The 18,770-nt window shown below is 43.9% G+C and overlaps 1 protein-coding gene across 1 annotated transcript; it reads left to right on the top strand.

The window, feature by feature from the left end:
* The first annotated feature begins 753 nt into the window (after window positions 1-753).
* On the top strand, window positions 754-17,545 carry LOC141126470 (olfactory receptor 6N1-like). Its single transcript, XM_073612412.1, has 2 exons — window positions 754-1,356; window positions 16,589-17,545. The coding sequence occupies exons 1-2, from the start codon at window positions 754-756 to the stop codon at window positions 17,543-17,545; spliced, it is 1,560 nt and encodes a 519-aa protein (XP_073468513.1).
* The last annotated feature ends 1,225 nt before the right edge of the window (window positions 17,546-18,770 follow it).

The raw sequence follows: 18,770 nt of genomic DNA, 5'->3' as shown, positions 1-18,770 counted from the left end.
GGCGGGGTGTATCAGAAAGGGAATAATGTTAGCGAGTCTGGTGGCTGCGATTTTTGAGAGAATTTTGACGTCTAGGTTTAAGAGTGATATAGAAATGGTGTAACAAATAATTCTGCGCTGCCCAAAAAGAGAGCAGCTAACACAGCAAATAGGATATATGCACTAAAATTGGAAAACAAAAAAATGTAGCTCTAAATATAAAATCAGGAAAAGAAAAATATAATAAACAATATAAAATTATGTGTATAGTGTAAATACCCTGAGTTCAGTGACTAATAGTACACCATCAAAACAAAGTCCAAATTAAAAGTAAATATGTGATATGAGTCCCATATGTATGAAAAACTTCATATGAAGATCGTGACGGTGAACAGATAAAATCCTGAAGTGAAGAAACACTACCACCAACAATAAGGAGGCTTACCAGAACAAAGGAACATACGTTCAATGGGTCAAACAAGCTTGTGTTGTAAAACAACCAATAAGAATGCGGAGTCCTATGGAAGTTGCAACAGGAACCTACGACCGTCCATGGACTGATGTGTCTATTTCAATAGATAAAACAGCGCTGTTCAATATAAAATGGCGGCAGTGGGGTCCTAACCGACGCGTTTTGTCTCCTTGGACATCGTCTGGGGGGTCCCCCCACTGCAGCCGACAGAATATATATAGGCAATATGACCTCAAAATTAAGGGTCAAGTCCCCAATGTGTTTAGCATAAGGAAAATATTTCTTCCGTTTTTTTGGTCAAAATGGCCGATCGGCGTGCATTCCACAGATTTGGTACATTTTTTGATGTTCACAAATATATACACAAACTTAATATCCAACGATACCTCATTTCTAATCCTTATAGAAGTGGCGGTAGTGCTGCAACATCCAGAACTGTTCATTCAGGATTATCTAATCCTTCACTGTTTAATCCACCGGTCCCGGTAGCACCAGCTATTAGTATCTTTAGAGATCTTGTTCTCAGAGGTCTGGCTAAACTACCAGATAAACGCATATGCCATCCACCCATATCTAGCACCGGCTTTAAGTCCTTGTGTGAACACAAGGACTTGGTTATTCGTCCGGCTGATAAGGGTGGAGGGATAGTGATCTTAGATAAGAAGGATTATGAAGTAGAGCCGTATAGGATGCTCAAGGAACCTAACACTTATAAAGAATTACCAAACAACCCCACCCTTTTATATAAGAGAAGATTACTGAATATTGTAAAGAGAGGTTATGAAAATAACATTTTGAACAAAAAAGAGAGAGATTTTCTGGTACCTTTGGCACCTAGAATCCCCACCATTTATTACCTGCCAAAAGTCCATAAAGACCCACTCCACCGTCCTGGTCGGCCTATCGTGAGTGGGATTGACTCGGTCACCTCACGTATAGGCTGTTATATAGTTTTTTCTTGCAGCCCCTAGTCAGACAAACTCCATCCTATTTGAAGGACACAGGAGCCACCATTCAACTATTGGAAGGTCTTGACTTACAGGGGGATTATATTATTGCCAGTGCAGATGTGGCTTCCCTTTACATGTGCATACCACAAGAAAAAGATATTGAAGCTATTCAATATTTCCTTGAAAAAGAACCGAGCATTGCTCCCTTACAACGTTCTTTCATTATCGAATTGTTGGAATTTGCAACAAAACATAGTTATTTTTGGTTCAATCATCAATATTTCCTTCAGTTATGTGGCGTGGCTATGGGCGCTAAATTCGCCCTTAGCCTCGCCAATTTATTTATGGCCAAGTGGGAGCAGGATGTCGTCTATGCCCATGAGACCCCTACACTTGTCCTGTGGGCACGTTACATCGATGACATCCTACTCCTATGGAACGGCAGTGCCGAATCATTGGAATTGTTCTTTAAATATCTGAACAACAATGATAGAGGCATATTCTTGTCCTATGTTGCAAGTAATGACAAAATCAACTTTCTTGACTTGGAAATTAAAATCAGGAATGGACGCTTCGAGTTTCAAACACATTTCAAACCAACAGACCGTAATGGTTTCATTCCAACGGATAGTTGTCACCACCGTTCATGGTTAGACTCTTACGCAAAAATTGTTCTGATATTGAGACCTTTAAAGCACAGGCCAACATATTAAGAACTAGGTTTTTGTAAAGATTATGACCCCCAGGCAGTTGACCTAGAATTTCAACATGCTTTAGAAGTAAACAGGGAGTCTTTATTAGAAGTTAAACCCAAATTAGACCATGATGGCAGTTTTAAGTGGGCAATGCTTACCTCATTTTCCATTCAACACAAACTGGTTAAAGCATTTTTTTCTAAACATTGGGACATTCTCAAAAATGATCGGATTCTTAACACTGTCTTTCCGGATCAAGCTAGGGTCATATTTAGAGGAGCTCCTACCTTACAAAGCAAAATAGCTCCAAATATTATCAATCCCCCTACTCGCTTGCCTTTTTTCCATGAGATGAATGGCTTTTTCTCATGTAGAAAATGCATTGTATGCCAACATAACTCCGGAATAGGACGCAAAACCGTGGATTTTACATCTTCTGTTACACATAAACATTATTCCATCAAACAGTTTTGCATGTGTACCACCAGTCATATTGTTTATTTGATCACCTGCCATTGTGGGAAACAATATGTGGGTCGCACCATCCGTTCCTTCTCAATCAGAGTCGCTGAACACATTGCCTTGATCAAAAGTGGTGACACCAAGCACACTGTCCCTAGACACTATAAACTGCATCATAATCGTAAGATTAAGAGAACGCAGTTTGTGGTAATCGACAGGTACATTCCCCCCTGGAGGGGTGGTGCTATGACCAGAGGTGTCTCCCGTTTAGAGAACTTTTGGATACATGAGCTCCAATCATACTCTCCGTTAGATATGAATGTCGAACTTGATATTAACTCTTTCATCAATAAGGCTTAATATTCACATTTAGATATGCACGTTTATTCATTTTACGTTCTCTCTCTCTTTATTATTTTCAGTTTTATTATTTTTATCTTTTTATTTTCTCACTCTTGTCATGGAATGTTTAGCGTGTTTGTTCATGATCCTTTTTTAAGTCCATTCCACATGTGTACATTATTATCTATACTATATTAGTTTTCATTCCACAATACTTTATATAATCCTTGAAAACATTAATATTATATATGTGTTTAGTTATATATAGGTAATTCTGCAGTTTGACACACTCTCCATGCCTTATGACATTTATTAGTGAAATACGGAGACCATTTTACATTTTTCCCGTTCTATATCACTGACATGTGATATGTCAGTGATATCTGGTTTGTCTTGACACATGTCATTATCAGACTCGAGTCAATTTTATTAACTTTCTATGCGCCCATTTAAATATTTACATATCATTCTGTTATACCTTTCATAGTTCATCTTTGGGATCGCTATTTTTTTTTATCACATGCTTTTTGTCTGAGATGCCGTTGAGACGCATGACGTCATCACGGCATCATTGTGTTTTGGAGCGCGCGCTAGGGATGCCGGTGAGACGCATGATGTCATCACGCTTCGACGCTCCCGGAATACAAGCCGTTGGCTCTGCTGGGGTGCATGATGTCATTGCACAGTCGCGCCCCTGAATGTTACTCTTTCATTACTCTTCTATTTTTTAATATCTTTCCACTAACCATGCCTCTTACCTGGCTTTACAAGACCCGTTATTTAATGGCGGGATGTTATTAAATATCATATATGAATCACGTTTTATATTGTGGAACGCATGCTTTTTCGTTAGAAGTAGTTCCAGTTTAGCATAGTATAGGGTTCATAGCGAGGTGTAGAACGCACGTTGATCGGCCATTTTGCCCAAAAACCGGATGTAATATCTTCCCTATGCTAAACACATTGGGGACTTGACTCTTAATTTTGAGGTCACATTGCTTATATATATTCTGTCGGCTGCAGTGGGGGGACCCCTCAGACGATGTCCAAGGAGATGAAATGCGTTGGATAGGACCCCACTGCCGCCATTTTATATTGCACAGCGCTGTTCTATCTACTGAAATAAACACATCAGTCCATGGACAGTCGTAGATTCCTGTTGCAACTTCCATAGGACTCCGCATTCTTATTGGTTGTTTTACAACACAAGCTTGTTTGACCCATTGAACGTATGTTCCTTTGGGTTCAAACGTTCCAGTAAGCCTCCTTATTGTTGGTGGTAGTGTTTCTTCACTTCAGGATTTAATCTGTTCACCATCACGATCTTCATATGAAGTTTTTCATACATATGGGACTCATATCACATATTTACTTTTTATTTGGACTTTGTTTTGATGGTGTACTATTAGTCACTGAACTTATGGTATTTATACTATACGCATAATTTTATATTGTTCATTATATTTTTCTTTTCCTGATTTTATATATAGCGCTACGCTTTTTTGTTTTCCAATTTAAGAGTGATATAGGCCTATAGGAGCCTGGTTCCAGGGGGTCTTTTCCTTTCTTTGAGAGTAGTTTGATAATGGCCTGGTTACCCATAGGTGGGTAACGGCCGCCTGACCACCTGCCTTCGTATACTTTGAGGAGGGTGGGCTCTATTGTTTTTTGCAGGGTTTTATAAAATTCCCCTGTAAAACGTTTGGAGCCTGGTGCTTTTGAAGGTACTAGATTGTGGATGGTTAAGGAAATTTCGGGTAGGGAAATGGGCGCATTTAGGGTTTTCAATTGGGAAGGGGTGACCGATGGTAGGACCAATTTGTCAAGAAATGATTGGGCAACCTTTGTGTTTATGGGATCGGAAGCGTATAACAATGTATAATACCGCAACATAACTTTGTTAATCTTCTGGTGTGAGCTTTTAATGGAGCCAGATTTGTCACGTAGGGAAGTAATATGAGTGGGTCGAAAGGGACCTTTGCAAAGGCTTGCCAGCAATTTACCAGCTTTGTTACTGTCACGTACCTGGTGATGGAGCCTGATATGCAGAGGACGGCCTCTCTTACAACTCTGACTTGGAGCCCCTACTAGAGCTGACAGGAAGCACCAAGATGCAGAGTCGCACGAGTGCCTGGCGGGATCACTGAACCTGGAGCTGGATCGGAGCACTCGGCTGGGCTGTAGAGGTGTCTGCAGGAATCCCAGAGCAGTGGTAGGCAGGTAGTTGGAGTGAGTAGACAACCGGTCCCCACAGGCAGAAGTGCAGGTGCAGCAGAAGGGATGGTGGCACCCTCGAGGCTGAAGAGAAGGCAGGTACAGGCAGGCCGGGTCATACACAAACGGGCACGTCAGGAACAGAGGCTGAAGCGGAAGCGGAATCAGATTGCAGGCCGGGTCGTCAGCAGACTGGCAGCGAAGTGGCAGAAGGAGCAGGCAGATGCAGAGTAGAGGACAAGCCGGGGTCGGATGCAGGCAGGAAACAGGAACGTCAGGAAGCAAGCCGGGTCACAACAGGAACGGAAGTCAGGTAGGTAATTGCAGGATACACAGGGAACGCTGTAGAGCAGACAGCACTGAGTCTGGAAACTGACTGAGTTTAAGTAGCCTGTTTGGGTGTCAAAAAGCTGTCACAGGGTGTGTGTGCACCAATGGAATTCTGACAGGGGCAGAGGTAACAGGTCATCTTCTTCGGCAGCCATCTTGGGTGCTGGCATGCCCTTCCTGACAGGCAGAGGTAACAGGTCGTCTTCTTCGGCAGCCATCTTGGGTGCTGGCATGCCCTTCCTGACACTGCCCCCCCCAAAGGGCAGCCTCCGGATGCCCAACTTGGCCCACTTGTCAGGATGGGAGTTCTTAAAAGCTTGAACCAAATTTTGGGCATGGATATTACCTTCAGGTTCCCAGGAGTTGTCCTCTGGCCCATACCCTTTCCATTTTATCAGGAACTGGCTCTGATTTCTTCTCTTCCTGCAGTCTAAGATTGTTTCCACCTCAAACTCTTCCTCCCCGTCAATAATTACAGGTTCAGGCGGGCCGGAACTTCGTCCTGGGAATGGGTCAGGAATGGCAGGTTTCAACAAGGTTATGTGGAACACAGGGTGGATTCTAAATGACTCAGGCAACTCTAATTCATATGCAACCTCATTGATCCGTCTCTTCACCGGAAATGGTCCTATAAATTTAGGGCCCAGTTTCTTCGAGGGACAGGCCAGTTTCAAATTAGTAGTTGCTAGCCACACTTGGTCACCAGGGTCCAAGATCAATTCTCCCCTTCTTTTTCTGTCAAAAACTTCCTTATTGTATGCCTGTGTCTTGGCCATTATTTCCTGTAGCAGTTTGTTATTGGCGTTGAAGAAATTTATAGTTTCAGAAACAGCTGGTACAGGGGAATCTGGAATTGTATTAGACAAAAAAGAAGGGTGGAAACCGTAGTTTGCAAAAAATGGAGATTGCTTTGTAGCAGAGTGTACTGAATTGTTATAAGAAAACTCGGCCAGGGGAAGCAGAGAAGCCCAATCGTCTTGAGAAAATGAGGAGAAACATCTCAGGTACTGTTCGAGGGTTTGATTAATCCTCTCTGTCTGCCCATTCGTTTGTGGGTGATATGCAGAAGAAAATGAAAGTTCAATCCCGAGTGCATCACATAAGGCTCTCCAGAATCTGGATGTAAACTGCACCCCACGGTCGGACACAATATTGGCCGGAATCCCGTGAAGCCTTACGATCTCCTTGACAAAGGTTTGAGCTGTTTCTCGAGCAGATGGTGTACCCTTCATGGGCAGGAAGTGTGCCATCTTAGATAGTCTATCGACAACTACAAAAATGGTGTTGTGGCCCTCAGATGGGGGAAGTTCTACAATAAAATCTATTGAGATCATCTTCCAAGGTCTACTGGGGACAGGTAAGGGTTTTAGCAGACCCCAGGCTCTGGATCTGCTGGTTTTATTGCGGATGCAAGTGGTGCAAGATTCCACATATTTCCTACAATCTTTTTCCACCCCAGGCCACCAAAATGTCCGTTGTACTAATTCAGTTGTCTTGCCAATGCCAAAATGACCTGCCAGCACATGATCATGGCATCGCACCAGGATGGCCATTCGGAGGTCTTCCGGCACAAAGACCTTGTCTTCATGCCAAAGTAGCCCATCCTTTGCCAGTAGAGAGACCCCGGCTGGTGTAGGGTTCCTTACTAGAGTTTGTTTAATTTGTTTTATTAACTCTCCTTGAAGTAACAGGAAGTTCCCAGGGGATAGAATGGTATCCGGAGATGAGATTTCTTCAGGTTTGCTGAACATGCGTGATAATGCATTGGGTTTTGCATTCTTGGATCCAGGCCTGAATGTTAAGTGAAAAGTGAACCTAGAAAAGAATAGTGCCCACCTGGCTTGTCGGAGTTTCAATCTTTTTGCTGTTCTTAAATACTCAAGGTTCTTATGATCGGTATAGATCAAGATTGGGTGTGCGGCCCCCTCTAGAAGGTACCTCCATTCCTCCAGGGCGGCTTTGATGGCCAAAAGTTCACGGTCCCCGACGTCGTAGTTCCTTTCGGCATTTGACAGCTTGCGGGAAAAAAAAGCAACTGGATGCAGTAGAGCCTTAGCTCCCCGCCTCTGAGACAATATTGCTCCTACCGCTGTTTCTGAGGCGTCTACTTCCAAGACGTAGGGCAAGGCTGGGTCAGGGTGTTTCAGGACAGATGCAGATGTGAAAAGTCTTTTTAGGGTGTCAAAAGCTTTCTGAGCTTCCAGAGACCAAGAGAATCTTGTACCTTGTTTGGTTAAACTTGTAATGGGGGATATGATTGCAGAAACATTTCTGATGAATTTTCGATAAAAATTTGCAAACCCCACGAAACGTTGGACACCCTTCTTATCACTGGGAGCAGGCCAATCCAGGATGGCTGTAACCTTCTGGGGATCCATCTGGATGCCTTCGGTGGAAATGATTAAACCCAAGAATTGGATGCTTTGGCGTTCAAATACACATTTCTCTGGTTTTGCATAAAGTCCGTGTTGTCGAAGGCGACTCAATACATTCTTGACGTGACTACGGTGGTGATCTAGAGAGGGAGAGAAGATTAGTATATCATCAAGATAAACAAAAACAAATAGATCCAGGAAATCTCGGAAGACATCGTTGATGAAGTGCTGAAAGGTAGCTGGGGCATTGCAAAGTCCAAAGGGCATCACAAGGTATTCAAAATGCCCAAACCGTGTGCGGAACGCCGTCTTCCATTCATCCCCCTCTCGTATGCGAACCAGATTATAAGCACCCCGAAGATCCAATTTTGTGAAAATGGTGGCCGTACCGAGTCGCTGGAATAATTCAGGCACAAGTGGAAGAGGGTAACGTTTTTTTACAGTGACCTTATTAAGTTCACGGTAGTCCACACAGGGCCGTAATGAGTGGTCCTTTTTTTCTACAAAGAAGATCCCCGCACCGGCAGGAGATGTGGAGGGGCGAATAAACCCCTTTTTAAGGTTGTCATCAATGTGGTCTTTCAAAGCAACAAGTTCAGATTCAGATAGAGGAAAGATCCTGCCAAAAGGAACTTCAACCCCAGGAAGGAGCTCAATTGGACAGTCATAAGCCCTATGAGGAGGAAGTGTTTCTGCCCCTTTTTTGATGAAAACATCCAGAAAGTCATGATATGCTACTGGAACGACTTGGCGGGCTTCGGACTCCAAATCGATGCACAGCAGGGGAGATTGGTCCTGATGATTCTCTTGCCAACAATGCTGAAGGCAATAGGGGGAAAGAAACTTGATTTCTTCTGTAACCCAGTTAATGTAAGGGTTATGAGCTTTTAACCAAGGCATACCCAGAATGATTGGGAACAGAGGGGAAGCGATTGCATCTAGGCGTAGAAGCTCTTGATGGTTCTCGGCAATGGTGGTAGATAATGGGATGGTTTCATGAGTAACCAATCCAGATTTAATGGTGGATCCGTCTGCCAGATGTACAGAAAGTCTCTGAGCCTTGGGTAGTAGAGGAATTTGATGTTTGGCAGCAAAAGCTAAATCTATGAAACAGCTGCAAGCTCCAGAGTCAATTATAGCGGGGGTCTGGATAGTTCCTCCTGGGAGCTGTAACAAAATGGGAAGAGCAAGGTGAACAGAGTGATTGGGTAGAGATGGAGGAGAAGCGGATGTAACTGAGAGGCACTTGCGGATCTTGACCGGACAAGACCTCACATAATGTCCTGATCCTCCACAGTACAGGCAAAGATTTAGCTGGCGTCTGCGCTGGCGTTCTTCTGTAGTCAGAGAAGGACGGAGGAGATAAAGCTTCATGGGTTCAGGTGCGTCTGAAGCGGATGCGGCAGGAGCAGGTGAAGCGGGACTGAAAGAACCAGACACTCGTGGAAGCATCCATACTGGACGGGACTGGTCAGTGGCTTGTTCCGACCTACGTTCCCTTAAGCGACGGTCAATCTGGATTGACAAATTTATAAGTGTCTCCGAGGTGGAGGGGACACCTGTTCGTGCTAGCTCGTCCTTGAGATTATCAGAAAGGCCCATGCGGAACTGGTAACGCAGGGCAGCATCGTTCCAGTTAGTGTCGGAACTCCAGCGCCTGAATTCTGAAACATAGTCCTCCACGGCCCTGTGACCCTGCTGAAGCGTGTGAAGGGCAGCTTCCGCAATAGAGGCTTGCTGGGGGTCTTCATATAACTGAGCCATGGCTCCAAAAAAGGAGGCTAAGTCCGTCAGAGATGTGGCCTTTTGTTCAAGGAGTCGGTGAGCCCAGACCTGTGGTTCCCCCTGAAGCAAGGAAATGACAAACCGGACCTTGGTGGCTTCCAGGGAGAAGGTTCGTGGTTGTAGCGAAAATAGAGTTTGCATGCGTTGCGGAAGGCTCTGAACTCATTGCGTTCTCCGTGGAACTTTTCAGGAGTTGGGACTCTGGGTTCAGGTGGTAGCATAACGACTGCAGGAGCTGCTGGCATCCCAGAAGTGGAAGGTGCTTGAGCAGCAGAGGCAGACAAGGTCTGTATTTGGCCTTCCAGCTGGGTATAACCCTGTTGTAAGTCCTTTACAGCGTGTGTTAATCCAGCTAGGTGTTGGCAGAGTTCCTCCATAGGAGAGGGTCCTTGCACAGGCTCAGACATGGCTGTCTGCTACTGTCACGTACCTGGTGATGGAGTCTGATATGCAGAGGACGGCCTCTCTTACAACTCTGACTTGGAGCCCCTACTAGAGCTGACAGGAAGCACCAAGATGCAGAGTCGGACGAGTGCCTGGCGGGATCACTGAACCTGGAGCTGGATCGGAGCACTCGGCTGGGCTGTAGAGGTGTCTGTAGGAATCCCAGAGCAGTGGTAGGCATGTAGCTGGAGTGAGTAGACAACCGGTCCCCACAGGCAGAAGTGCAGGTGCAGCAGAAGGGATGGTGGCACCCTCGGGGCTGAAGAGAAGGCAGGTACAGGCAGGCCGGGTCATACACAAACGGGCACGTCAGGAACAGAGGCTGAAGCGGAAGCGGAATCAGATTACAGGCCGGGTCGTCAGCAGACTGGCAGCGAAGTGGCAGAAGGAGCAGGCAGATGCAGAGTAGAGGAAAAGCCGGGATCGGATACAGGCAGGAAACAGGAACGTCAGGAAGCAAGCCGGGTCACAACAGGAACGGAAGTCAGGTAGGTAATTGCAGGATACACAGGGAACGCTGTAGAGCAGACAGCACTGAGTCTGGAAACTGACTGAGTTTAAGTAGCCTGTTTGGGTGTCAAAAAGCTGTCACAGGGTGTGTATGCACCAATGGAATTCTGACAGGGGCAGAGGTAACAGGTCATCTTCTTCGGCAGCCATCTTGGGTGCTGGCATGCCCTTCCTGACAGGCAGAGGTAACAGGTCGTCTTCTTCGGCAGCCATCTTGGGTGCTGGCATGCCCTTCCTGACAGTTACCGAATTTGTGTAGTGTTGCGTCCATTTGGGCTCTTTTTGTCAGTTCTAAAGTGTCTGTCCAGGTGTCAAGGCTCTTTTTGCAGCTTGCCATTCAGATCTGTTTTCGAGCGAGTCTAGGGTAGATAGTGTGCATTGCGCTAAGTGGAGTCTGGAACTGGCTGTCTTGTAGTTTGCTAGGGTGTTTCTTTTGTAAGAAGTAGCATAGGAGATAGTCCGCCCTCGAAGGAAAGCTTTGCCAGCTTCCCAAAAGAGGTTCGGATTGTCAGCATATGACGAGTTATCTGAAACAAATTCTTTCCAAGCTTCCTCTATTAATAGCTTAAAGTCGGAGTTGTTGTGTAGGAAGGGAGGGAAACTGCATATTTTGGGAGTAGGATGTAGGTCAGGGTTGTCTAAAGTCACTGATATTGGGGCATGATCCAAGATGGCAATATTGTGGATGTCCGCTCCGGCTATCATAGGGACAAGGTTGTCAGTACAGAAGAGGTAGTCAATTCTGGTAAAGACGGTATATGGGATGGAGTAGAAGGTAAATTCCCTGTCTGCTGGGTGGAAGAGTCGTCAAATGTAGCGGAGATGGAGGTAGTCTATGGTAGATGCTAGTTGCGACACGTCAGAGGACGTGGTTTGTCCGCGGGGGCGTTTGGAAGTGGATCTGTCATCTGTCGGATGCATGGTCATGTTGAAGTCGCCCCCAATTAAATGTGGGATGTGAGGGATATGAAGAATTCTGGTGGATAGCTCGCTATACTGTATAGGCCGGCTCCCAATACTGACCCAAGTGCTGATGCAGATGGACGCCCAATAGGAGCAGTAACATCTTGCGCGGCAATACTCGGGTTGAATAAGGGGGGGAGGAAGGCAGCTGTATGCAGTATAGCCATGGGAAACACATAAAGCATATAAGAGACTCCTTAAGGTTGGACATAAACCTGAACACAACAATATAACAGAGATATCAACAGAGCCTTCTTGATGTATAGAAGCATAAGAGGTATAAGGTTGGAGAAACCCAGGATCGGCTGGTCTAAAGAGAGACGCTCTTAGGCGCCCGTGTGGTTATCGGTCGGGTGAATACAGTTACTGAATCAACATGGAGTAGAACGGTGATCAGGACCGGAGGGTCTGAAATGTTTCAGGGAGTCCTTCCTAGGGCTCCTTTGATCCAGTGGGCGATTGTTTGGTGCAGCCCTGGATGGGGAGTTGAAGAGTGGGTCTGCTTGCACCTTTCATAGAAAAGATTCTGCTTCAGAGGGTTCTTGGAAGGAGAGCTGATCTCCATTGCGGGCCTTGAGGCGGAGAATAGCGGGAAACACCAGAGTGAATTTCACTTGTAGCTGATGAAGTTCCGAGCAGATGGATTGGAAGGCTTTCCTTTTTTTGCAGACTTCAATGGAGTAGTCCGCAAAGATAAGCACCTTCATTCCGTCTATTTGAAGAGATCTGGACTTTCTGAATTATTGCAAGATGTAGGCTTTGCCCAAGTAGTTCAGATATTTTGCGATGATCAAGCGGGGAGTTTTGCGTTCAGTAGTTAAAGCTCCCATGCGGTGGGCCCATTCTACTGTGCAAGGGCCAGGGAGGCAAAAGGTTCCAGGATGCGTCTGGTGCAGAAATCCATGAGTGCGGACATTTGGAGGGACTCTGGGATTCCTACAAAACGTAGATTAATCCTTCTGGATCTGTTCTCCAAATCATCCAATTTTTGGAGCACATATTGGTTCGTTTTATCTTGTGCCCTTTCTGTCGCTTGTGCTTGATATAGTTCCTCTTCCACGTTGGAGAGGCGGCTTTCCAGTTCATTTAATCTGAATTGTGCTCCCCCAGTTGCTTTTTGAACTGTGTCATGCCCACATTCACTGCCTTTTCAACTGAGGCAGCAATCATGGGGGACAGGAGTGCAGCCACGGCTTGAACAATTAGCTCAATATTGCTGTCTCCATGTTGTGAGGGGGGAGAGTGTTGAAGTGAGGAGGGAGATGCTGAGCAGCCGCTCACCTCCAGTTCTGGAACTTCCACCAGCAAGGCCGAGGCCTCAATTTGCGGCTCGGCCGGCCACGCCGTTGGCGCCGTTTGAGATTGCGGGCCAGATTTCTCCACAAATTTGTCCTTTGGAGTGTGAGGGGGTTGCCCGAGGCTGCTGCGGGTCGCAGTGGAGGTCTGGGCGGGTGTTTTAGGCTGGTGTGAGGGTCGAGCTGAGGGAGCCGAGTAGCGATGCAGCTATTCCATACAGCGCAGAACCCGGAAGCCCCTCACAACTTTTTAAGCAGCACCATTCCCTATGACACACCAGGGCTAAAGATGGATATTTATTGCAACAAAGTCTAAAAAATTTGACATTTAAAGAATGGAAAATGGCAATAAACACCTCAACAAGTATGTGAAACAGCAAAATAACATACAGTATACACCTGGTAATAAACAAACAGACCAGTGACTAACCACTTATCCCTATACTATTGGAGGTGCTGTCTAAGGGGCAATGCTAGGGCAATGCTCCAGCAGTCTTTGGCAAGATCTTTACTACTAGTCAGTGCATGTGGGGTCCAAATCTGGCTTTGGAGCGCTCAAAAAGTCCCTCTAAAATTGGGTGTAGGTGTCTGAACAGCACCTGTCTCCTCCCACTTACGGTCTTGTCAACAGTGTCAGCTGTGACATCAGGTGGAAACACCAAGCTTGACAGCAGCATTCCAACAAACCAGCAGATGTCCACTACTCACCCTCTCTGTGTCCCTGTCACTGCAGCAAATGATCCAACAGCAGCCTGCAACACTGTGTGTGTGTTCCACCATGTCCGTTGTGTTTTTCTCCCTACAGAGCTCTGGTAATGCTGGAATATGTAGTCCCAAAGCCAGTCTGTAATACAGGATCAATCTCCCTGGGGACTACATTTCCCACAAGTCATAGTTGCTCCCAGCAAGCTCTGTCCTTCCCAAAAACCACAGCAGCTTGGTTTCCTCTTTGTCTGTTTTACGTGGGTGGTGAGCTGTCCCTGATACTGCATACAGTCCTACAAATGGCCAGTGCTCTGTCTCTGTCTGCCCTCTCTTGCTCCTCTTCTCCTCACTGCCAGTCCAGGAGAGGGAGAATAGCTACAGCACTGACTATGTGTGAACTGCTGTAGTATGTGTTACACTATGATGACAGTCTGGACAATAATGCTGTAGTTCAGAAATTACATCAGACTTGGGCTACATTTGCCTGATAGGGTGAACATCTTGCTGATGCCACAAAGGCAATTGGATACATTCTACAGATTATTACTTATAGCCCAAAAAGTTTTGGCTAGAGCAGTGGTCTCCAAACTGCGGCCTGAGGGCTCGATGTGGGTCTTTGCTAGCCTCTATCCAGCCCTTGGGGCACTTTTCTGACACTAATGATGGGGCATTATTCCCTGAACTATTATCAATGATGGAGCACTATTCCTCCTACTGATACCAACAATGGGCCACTTTTTTTTCCACTGATACTGGTAATGGGGCACTACTCTTTTTCCCGATATGATGGAGTACTAAATGCTAATAATTGGGCACTTTCTCTCCAACTGACACCAATGATGGGGCACTATTCCTCCCACTAATACCAATGATGGGGCACTATTCCTCCCACTGACACCAATGATGGGGCACTATTCCTCCCACTGACACCAATGATGGGGCACTATTCCTCCCACTGACACCAATGATGGGGCACTATTCCTCCCACTAATACCAATTATGGGGCACTAATCATCCTACTGACACCAATTATGGGGCACTATTCTTCCCACTAACACCAATGATGGAGCACTATTCCTCCCACAAATACCGGTGATTGGGCATTATTACTTTTCCTACTGACCACCAACCCTGAGGCCATGTTTATTCTTGCTGATGTTGGGCCCGAGACATTTTATACCCTCACCGGTCTTAAAAACAGTAAACTAGTCCTTAAAAGTTTGGAGATCCCTTGACTAGAGATACACTGAAATATTTTCAGAAATATACATATTGCCCCAGGAGATTTCCTGCAGCTGTTTACTTAATGGTATGTGCAATAAATACAAATACTTAATTAGTAAAGTATTTTATTATTTACAAACAGGTCATGTAATTGATCCCTAAGGATTAAAAAAATAATTAAAATGATCTTACTGATTTAATGAGGTTCAGCATATAAACACACTAAGCATGTAAGTCTAGAACCCTTCTACTAATGAGCAACTGAAAATTATTGTTAAGATTTGCCTAATTACTACTTTTCATGTTGTATTTGTAATTTTCTGCTAAATTTTGGCAATGGGAGTTCTCCTACAAAATGTAAGTAGTTGACAGCTCTGGGTCTCAGGACCTCTTCTGCTGTATTTTAGGAAATAATACAGTATATCATTGTGCCACAATGAGATCCCCAGCTCCTGTGGGAGAATCTGTCCACAGGACAACTATTAGTCGTGCTCTCCACAAATCTGGCCTTTATGGAAGGGTGGCAAGAAGAAAGACATTGTTAAAGGTAAGCTATAAGAAGTCCCATTTGCAGTTTGCATGAAACCATGTGGGGGACACAGCAAACATGTGGAAGAAGGTGCTCTGGTCAGATTAAACCAAAAATGAACTTTTGGGCCTAAAAGCAAAATGTTATGTGTGGCAGAAAACTAACACTGGACATCACCCTGAACACACCATCCCCACCATGAAACATGGTGGTGGCAGTACAGTATCATGTTGTGGGTATGCTTTTCTTCAGCAGGGACAGGGAAGCTGGTCAGAGTTGATGGGAAGATGGATAGAGCCAAATACAGGGCAATCTTAGAAGAAAACCAGTTAGAGTCTGCAAAAGACTTGAGATTGGGGCGGAGGTTCACCTTCCAGCAGGTCAACGACCCTAAACATACAGCCAGGGCTACAATGGAATGGTTTAGATTAAATCATATTCATGTGGGTTAGAATCGCCCAGTCAAAGTCCAGACCTAAATCCAATTGAGAATTTGAGAATCTGTGGCAAGACTTGAAATTTGCTTTGCGCAGATGCTCTCCATCCAATCTGACAGAGCTTGAGCTATTTTGCAAAGAAGAATGGGCAAAAATTTCACTCTCTAGATGTGCAAAGCTGGTAGAGACATCCCCAAAAAGACTTGCAGCTGTAATTGCAGTGAAAGGTGGTTCTACAAAGTAGTGACTCAGGGGGGCTGAATACAAATGCACGCCATTTAGTGCTCACGATGTGACAAACACTGCTATCTACTATTGGATTTTTGTTACCAGAATTTTTAGTTACATTAACTACCCCATCAGCCCAGTCCTCAGCAATACAAATCTTCACATTTTTTACCTGCTGGGAACAGAAATGCCCCTCATCAGTTAAATTAATACCCACATTTTTCAGTTTAAATGCATTTCCAAATAACTCCTGAATTCCATCTTAAGTACAACGTAGCTCAATGCCTTTGTGTGTGGGATTCAGACTCTCTTTTGTCCAGCTCAATATCAGACCAACTGCTAACACCATGACTAACATAACCAAACCTTATATCATTCATTTAACCAAACATTGAACTCTGCAATACAAAGGACCTTCCCTTTGTGCGTATTATGGACAGGTACGACCTCTGAAAATATAAGCTCTATGAGCTGTGCATGCACATTCATTTGAATGAGCTGCCAATTAATTTACTGGAGTTTCAAAATAAGCTTTTTTTGGTCTCATAATTCAATATAAAGTCCATGTGAAAAGAAATAACCTTAACTATTGTGAGAAAAAAAGTATAACATGTTATATTAAATATATTATAATCTCCTTCTTGTGTAGGTGACTACAGAATTTCCTCGTGCTGTGGATTTCACTAATGTCTCTTCAAAATTGGTGACAGAGTTTATCATCTTTGGCTTTCCGAGTCTTCAAAGTTTCAGTACTCTTCTTTTTTGTGTTTTTCTCTTTATCTACCTTTTCGCTGTGACTGGAAATGGCATCATATTTCTCCTCATTATTCTGGACCAAAAACTTCACTCTCCAATGTATTTCTTTGTTAGCAACCTCTCGTTCTTGGACATGAGTTCCACCACCGTGACCATCCCCAAGATGCTTGCCAAGTTCTCAGTGCACAATGATGAGATAGCTTATGTGGCCTGCTTCCTCCAGATGTATTTCTTTATTGGTTGCCAAGGAGTTCAGTGTTTTCTCCTGACTGCCATGGCCTATGATCGCTATATAGCCATCTGTTCTCCCCTCCATTACCATAACATCATGGTCAGACAGCTGTATATCATTCTAGCTATGTTGTCTTGGATAATAGGCTTAGTATCTCCAATTGCAACAGCCATACTGGCTTTTAGGTTGCCTTTTTGTGGCTCAAACATCATTCACCACTATTACTGTGATCACCCACCAATAATTCAGTTAGCTTGCGCTGACACGTCGCTCAACGTGACAATAGGTTCTTCTCTTAGTGCCATTGTACTTGTGTTATCCTTCTCTCTAATTGTGACGTCCTATGTTCATATCATCAGGTCTGTGCTCAAGATAGCATCATCCAAAGGGCGTAAGAAAACATTTTCCACCTGTGCTTCACATTTTGTGGTTGTGAACATGTATTTCCTGCCTTTGATCTTCATGTATGTTCGGCCAACTGCTTCATACTCGGCTGATATTGACTCTCTGGTGGCCATGTTCTACACAGTATTAACACCCATGCTAAACCCCATTGTGTATAGCTTACGGAATAAAGATATTAAGAATGCTTTTGGAAAACAATTATGTTGTACCTAGAATGTATGTACATACAGTGCATTCACTAAGTATTCAGACCCCTTTCACTTTTTTAAATTTTGTTATGTTACAACCTAATAGTACAGTTGTTTAACCCTTCACACCTAAGGGTAAACCAAAGCTTAATGCCCAAGCACAATTTTGCAATTTTGACATGTATAAATAAAACCATACATATCATCACAACTACTTTGTGCATCCAGGTGGAATATACCTTGTTTTTTTCAGGACAAATTGGGCTTTCATTTGGTAGTAAATGGTTATGGATGTCTCCTGATTTATTTTCTTATTGACAAATGAAAACTGTCCCAAAATTTTTTTGTCCTACCTAAAACCCACTGACACTGATGCTAATTAAAAAAAAAAATCCTGCCCAAAATATACTGACCTTTGACCCTGACCTTGGCTGTTGACCCTTACTTGACCCAAACACCCTTGTCCCTGACCTAGATCAAATTTTGATCTAGGTGTTTTTTCTTTCCTTTTTTATTATTTATTTATTTTTTTACAAACACTTTTTTTTCCCCTTTCTGAGAAAGATAGATACATATACATATATATATATATATATATATATACACATTGAAGTAATAAAGCTGCACACCCCAATATTAGAAAAAAAACAGAAGAATTTCCCCCAGGGTTTTTTTAGCAGCAAAATAATTTTGTCAATAGCAATACATTTGTAAAAAAAACCTTTTTATTGTATAAAAGATTACAATTTACAAGGTTTTAAAATATGATCTCTGGTTGTAAATTTGCAAGACATATTGATTAAACATAGCGACAATGAAAAGTGGGGCAGATGTACACAATCAATGCAGTATACCAGCCACAAATTGTATACCAACGCGTTTCGACCCAGTGTAGTCGTGGTCTTCCTCAGGGGGTTTGTTTGTGTCTAAAAAATACATCAAAAGCTTAGAATTGTCACGGACAGTATATGACTGTCCATCTGGATACACAATTTTTAAGAATCAAATGCAACTGCTTAAATGATGAAGATTTTGTTCGGGAAGCAAGGGTTCTAAAAATCGCCTTTTAGATAGAGGATATAGCCACAGATGTCTTTAAAAGAGCCTTTAATAAAGCAAAAAAACAAAATAGACAAGATTTACTTTACTCTCAAAGCAGATCCACCTCTGCTATAAACCCCTATACCAGAATAGTTACAACTTTTTCGAATGAACAATCACAAGTGAAACTAATTTTGAACAAATATACT

This window comes from Aquarana catesbeiana, linkage group LG02 (assembly GCF_042186555.1).
Source record: "Aquarana catesbeiana isolate 2022-GZ linkage group LG02, ASM4218655v1, whole genome shotgun sequence".
Taxonomy (NCBI): domain Eukaryota; kingdom Metazoa; phylum Chordata; class Amphibia; order Anura; family Ranidae; genus Aquarana; species Aquarana catesbeiana.
The sequence above is the reverse complement of the archived record's forward strand: the minus strand, read 5'-3'. Positions and strand labels throughout refer to the sequence as shown.

Excerpts from the sequence above, each read along its gene's own strand:
- LOC141126470 (XM_073612412.1), top strand. The coding sequence starts at position 754 with ATGGCCGATCGGCGTGCATTCCACAGATTTGGTACATTTTTTGATGTT. Across the intron at positions 1,357-16,588 it reads ACCGTCCTGGTCGGCCTATC|GTGACTACAGAATTTCCTCG; the intron begins GTGAGTGGGATT and ends CTTCTTGTGTAG.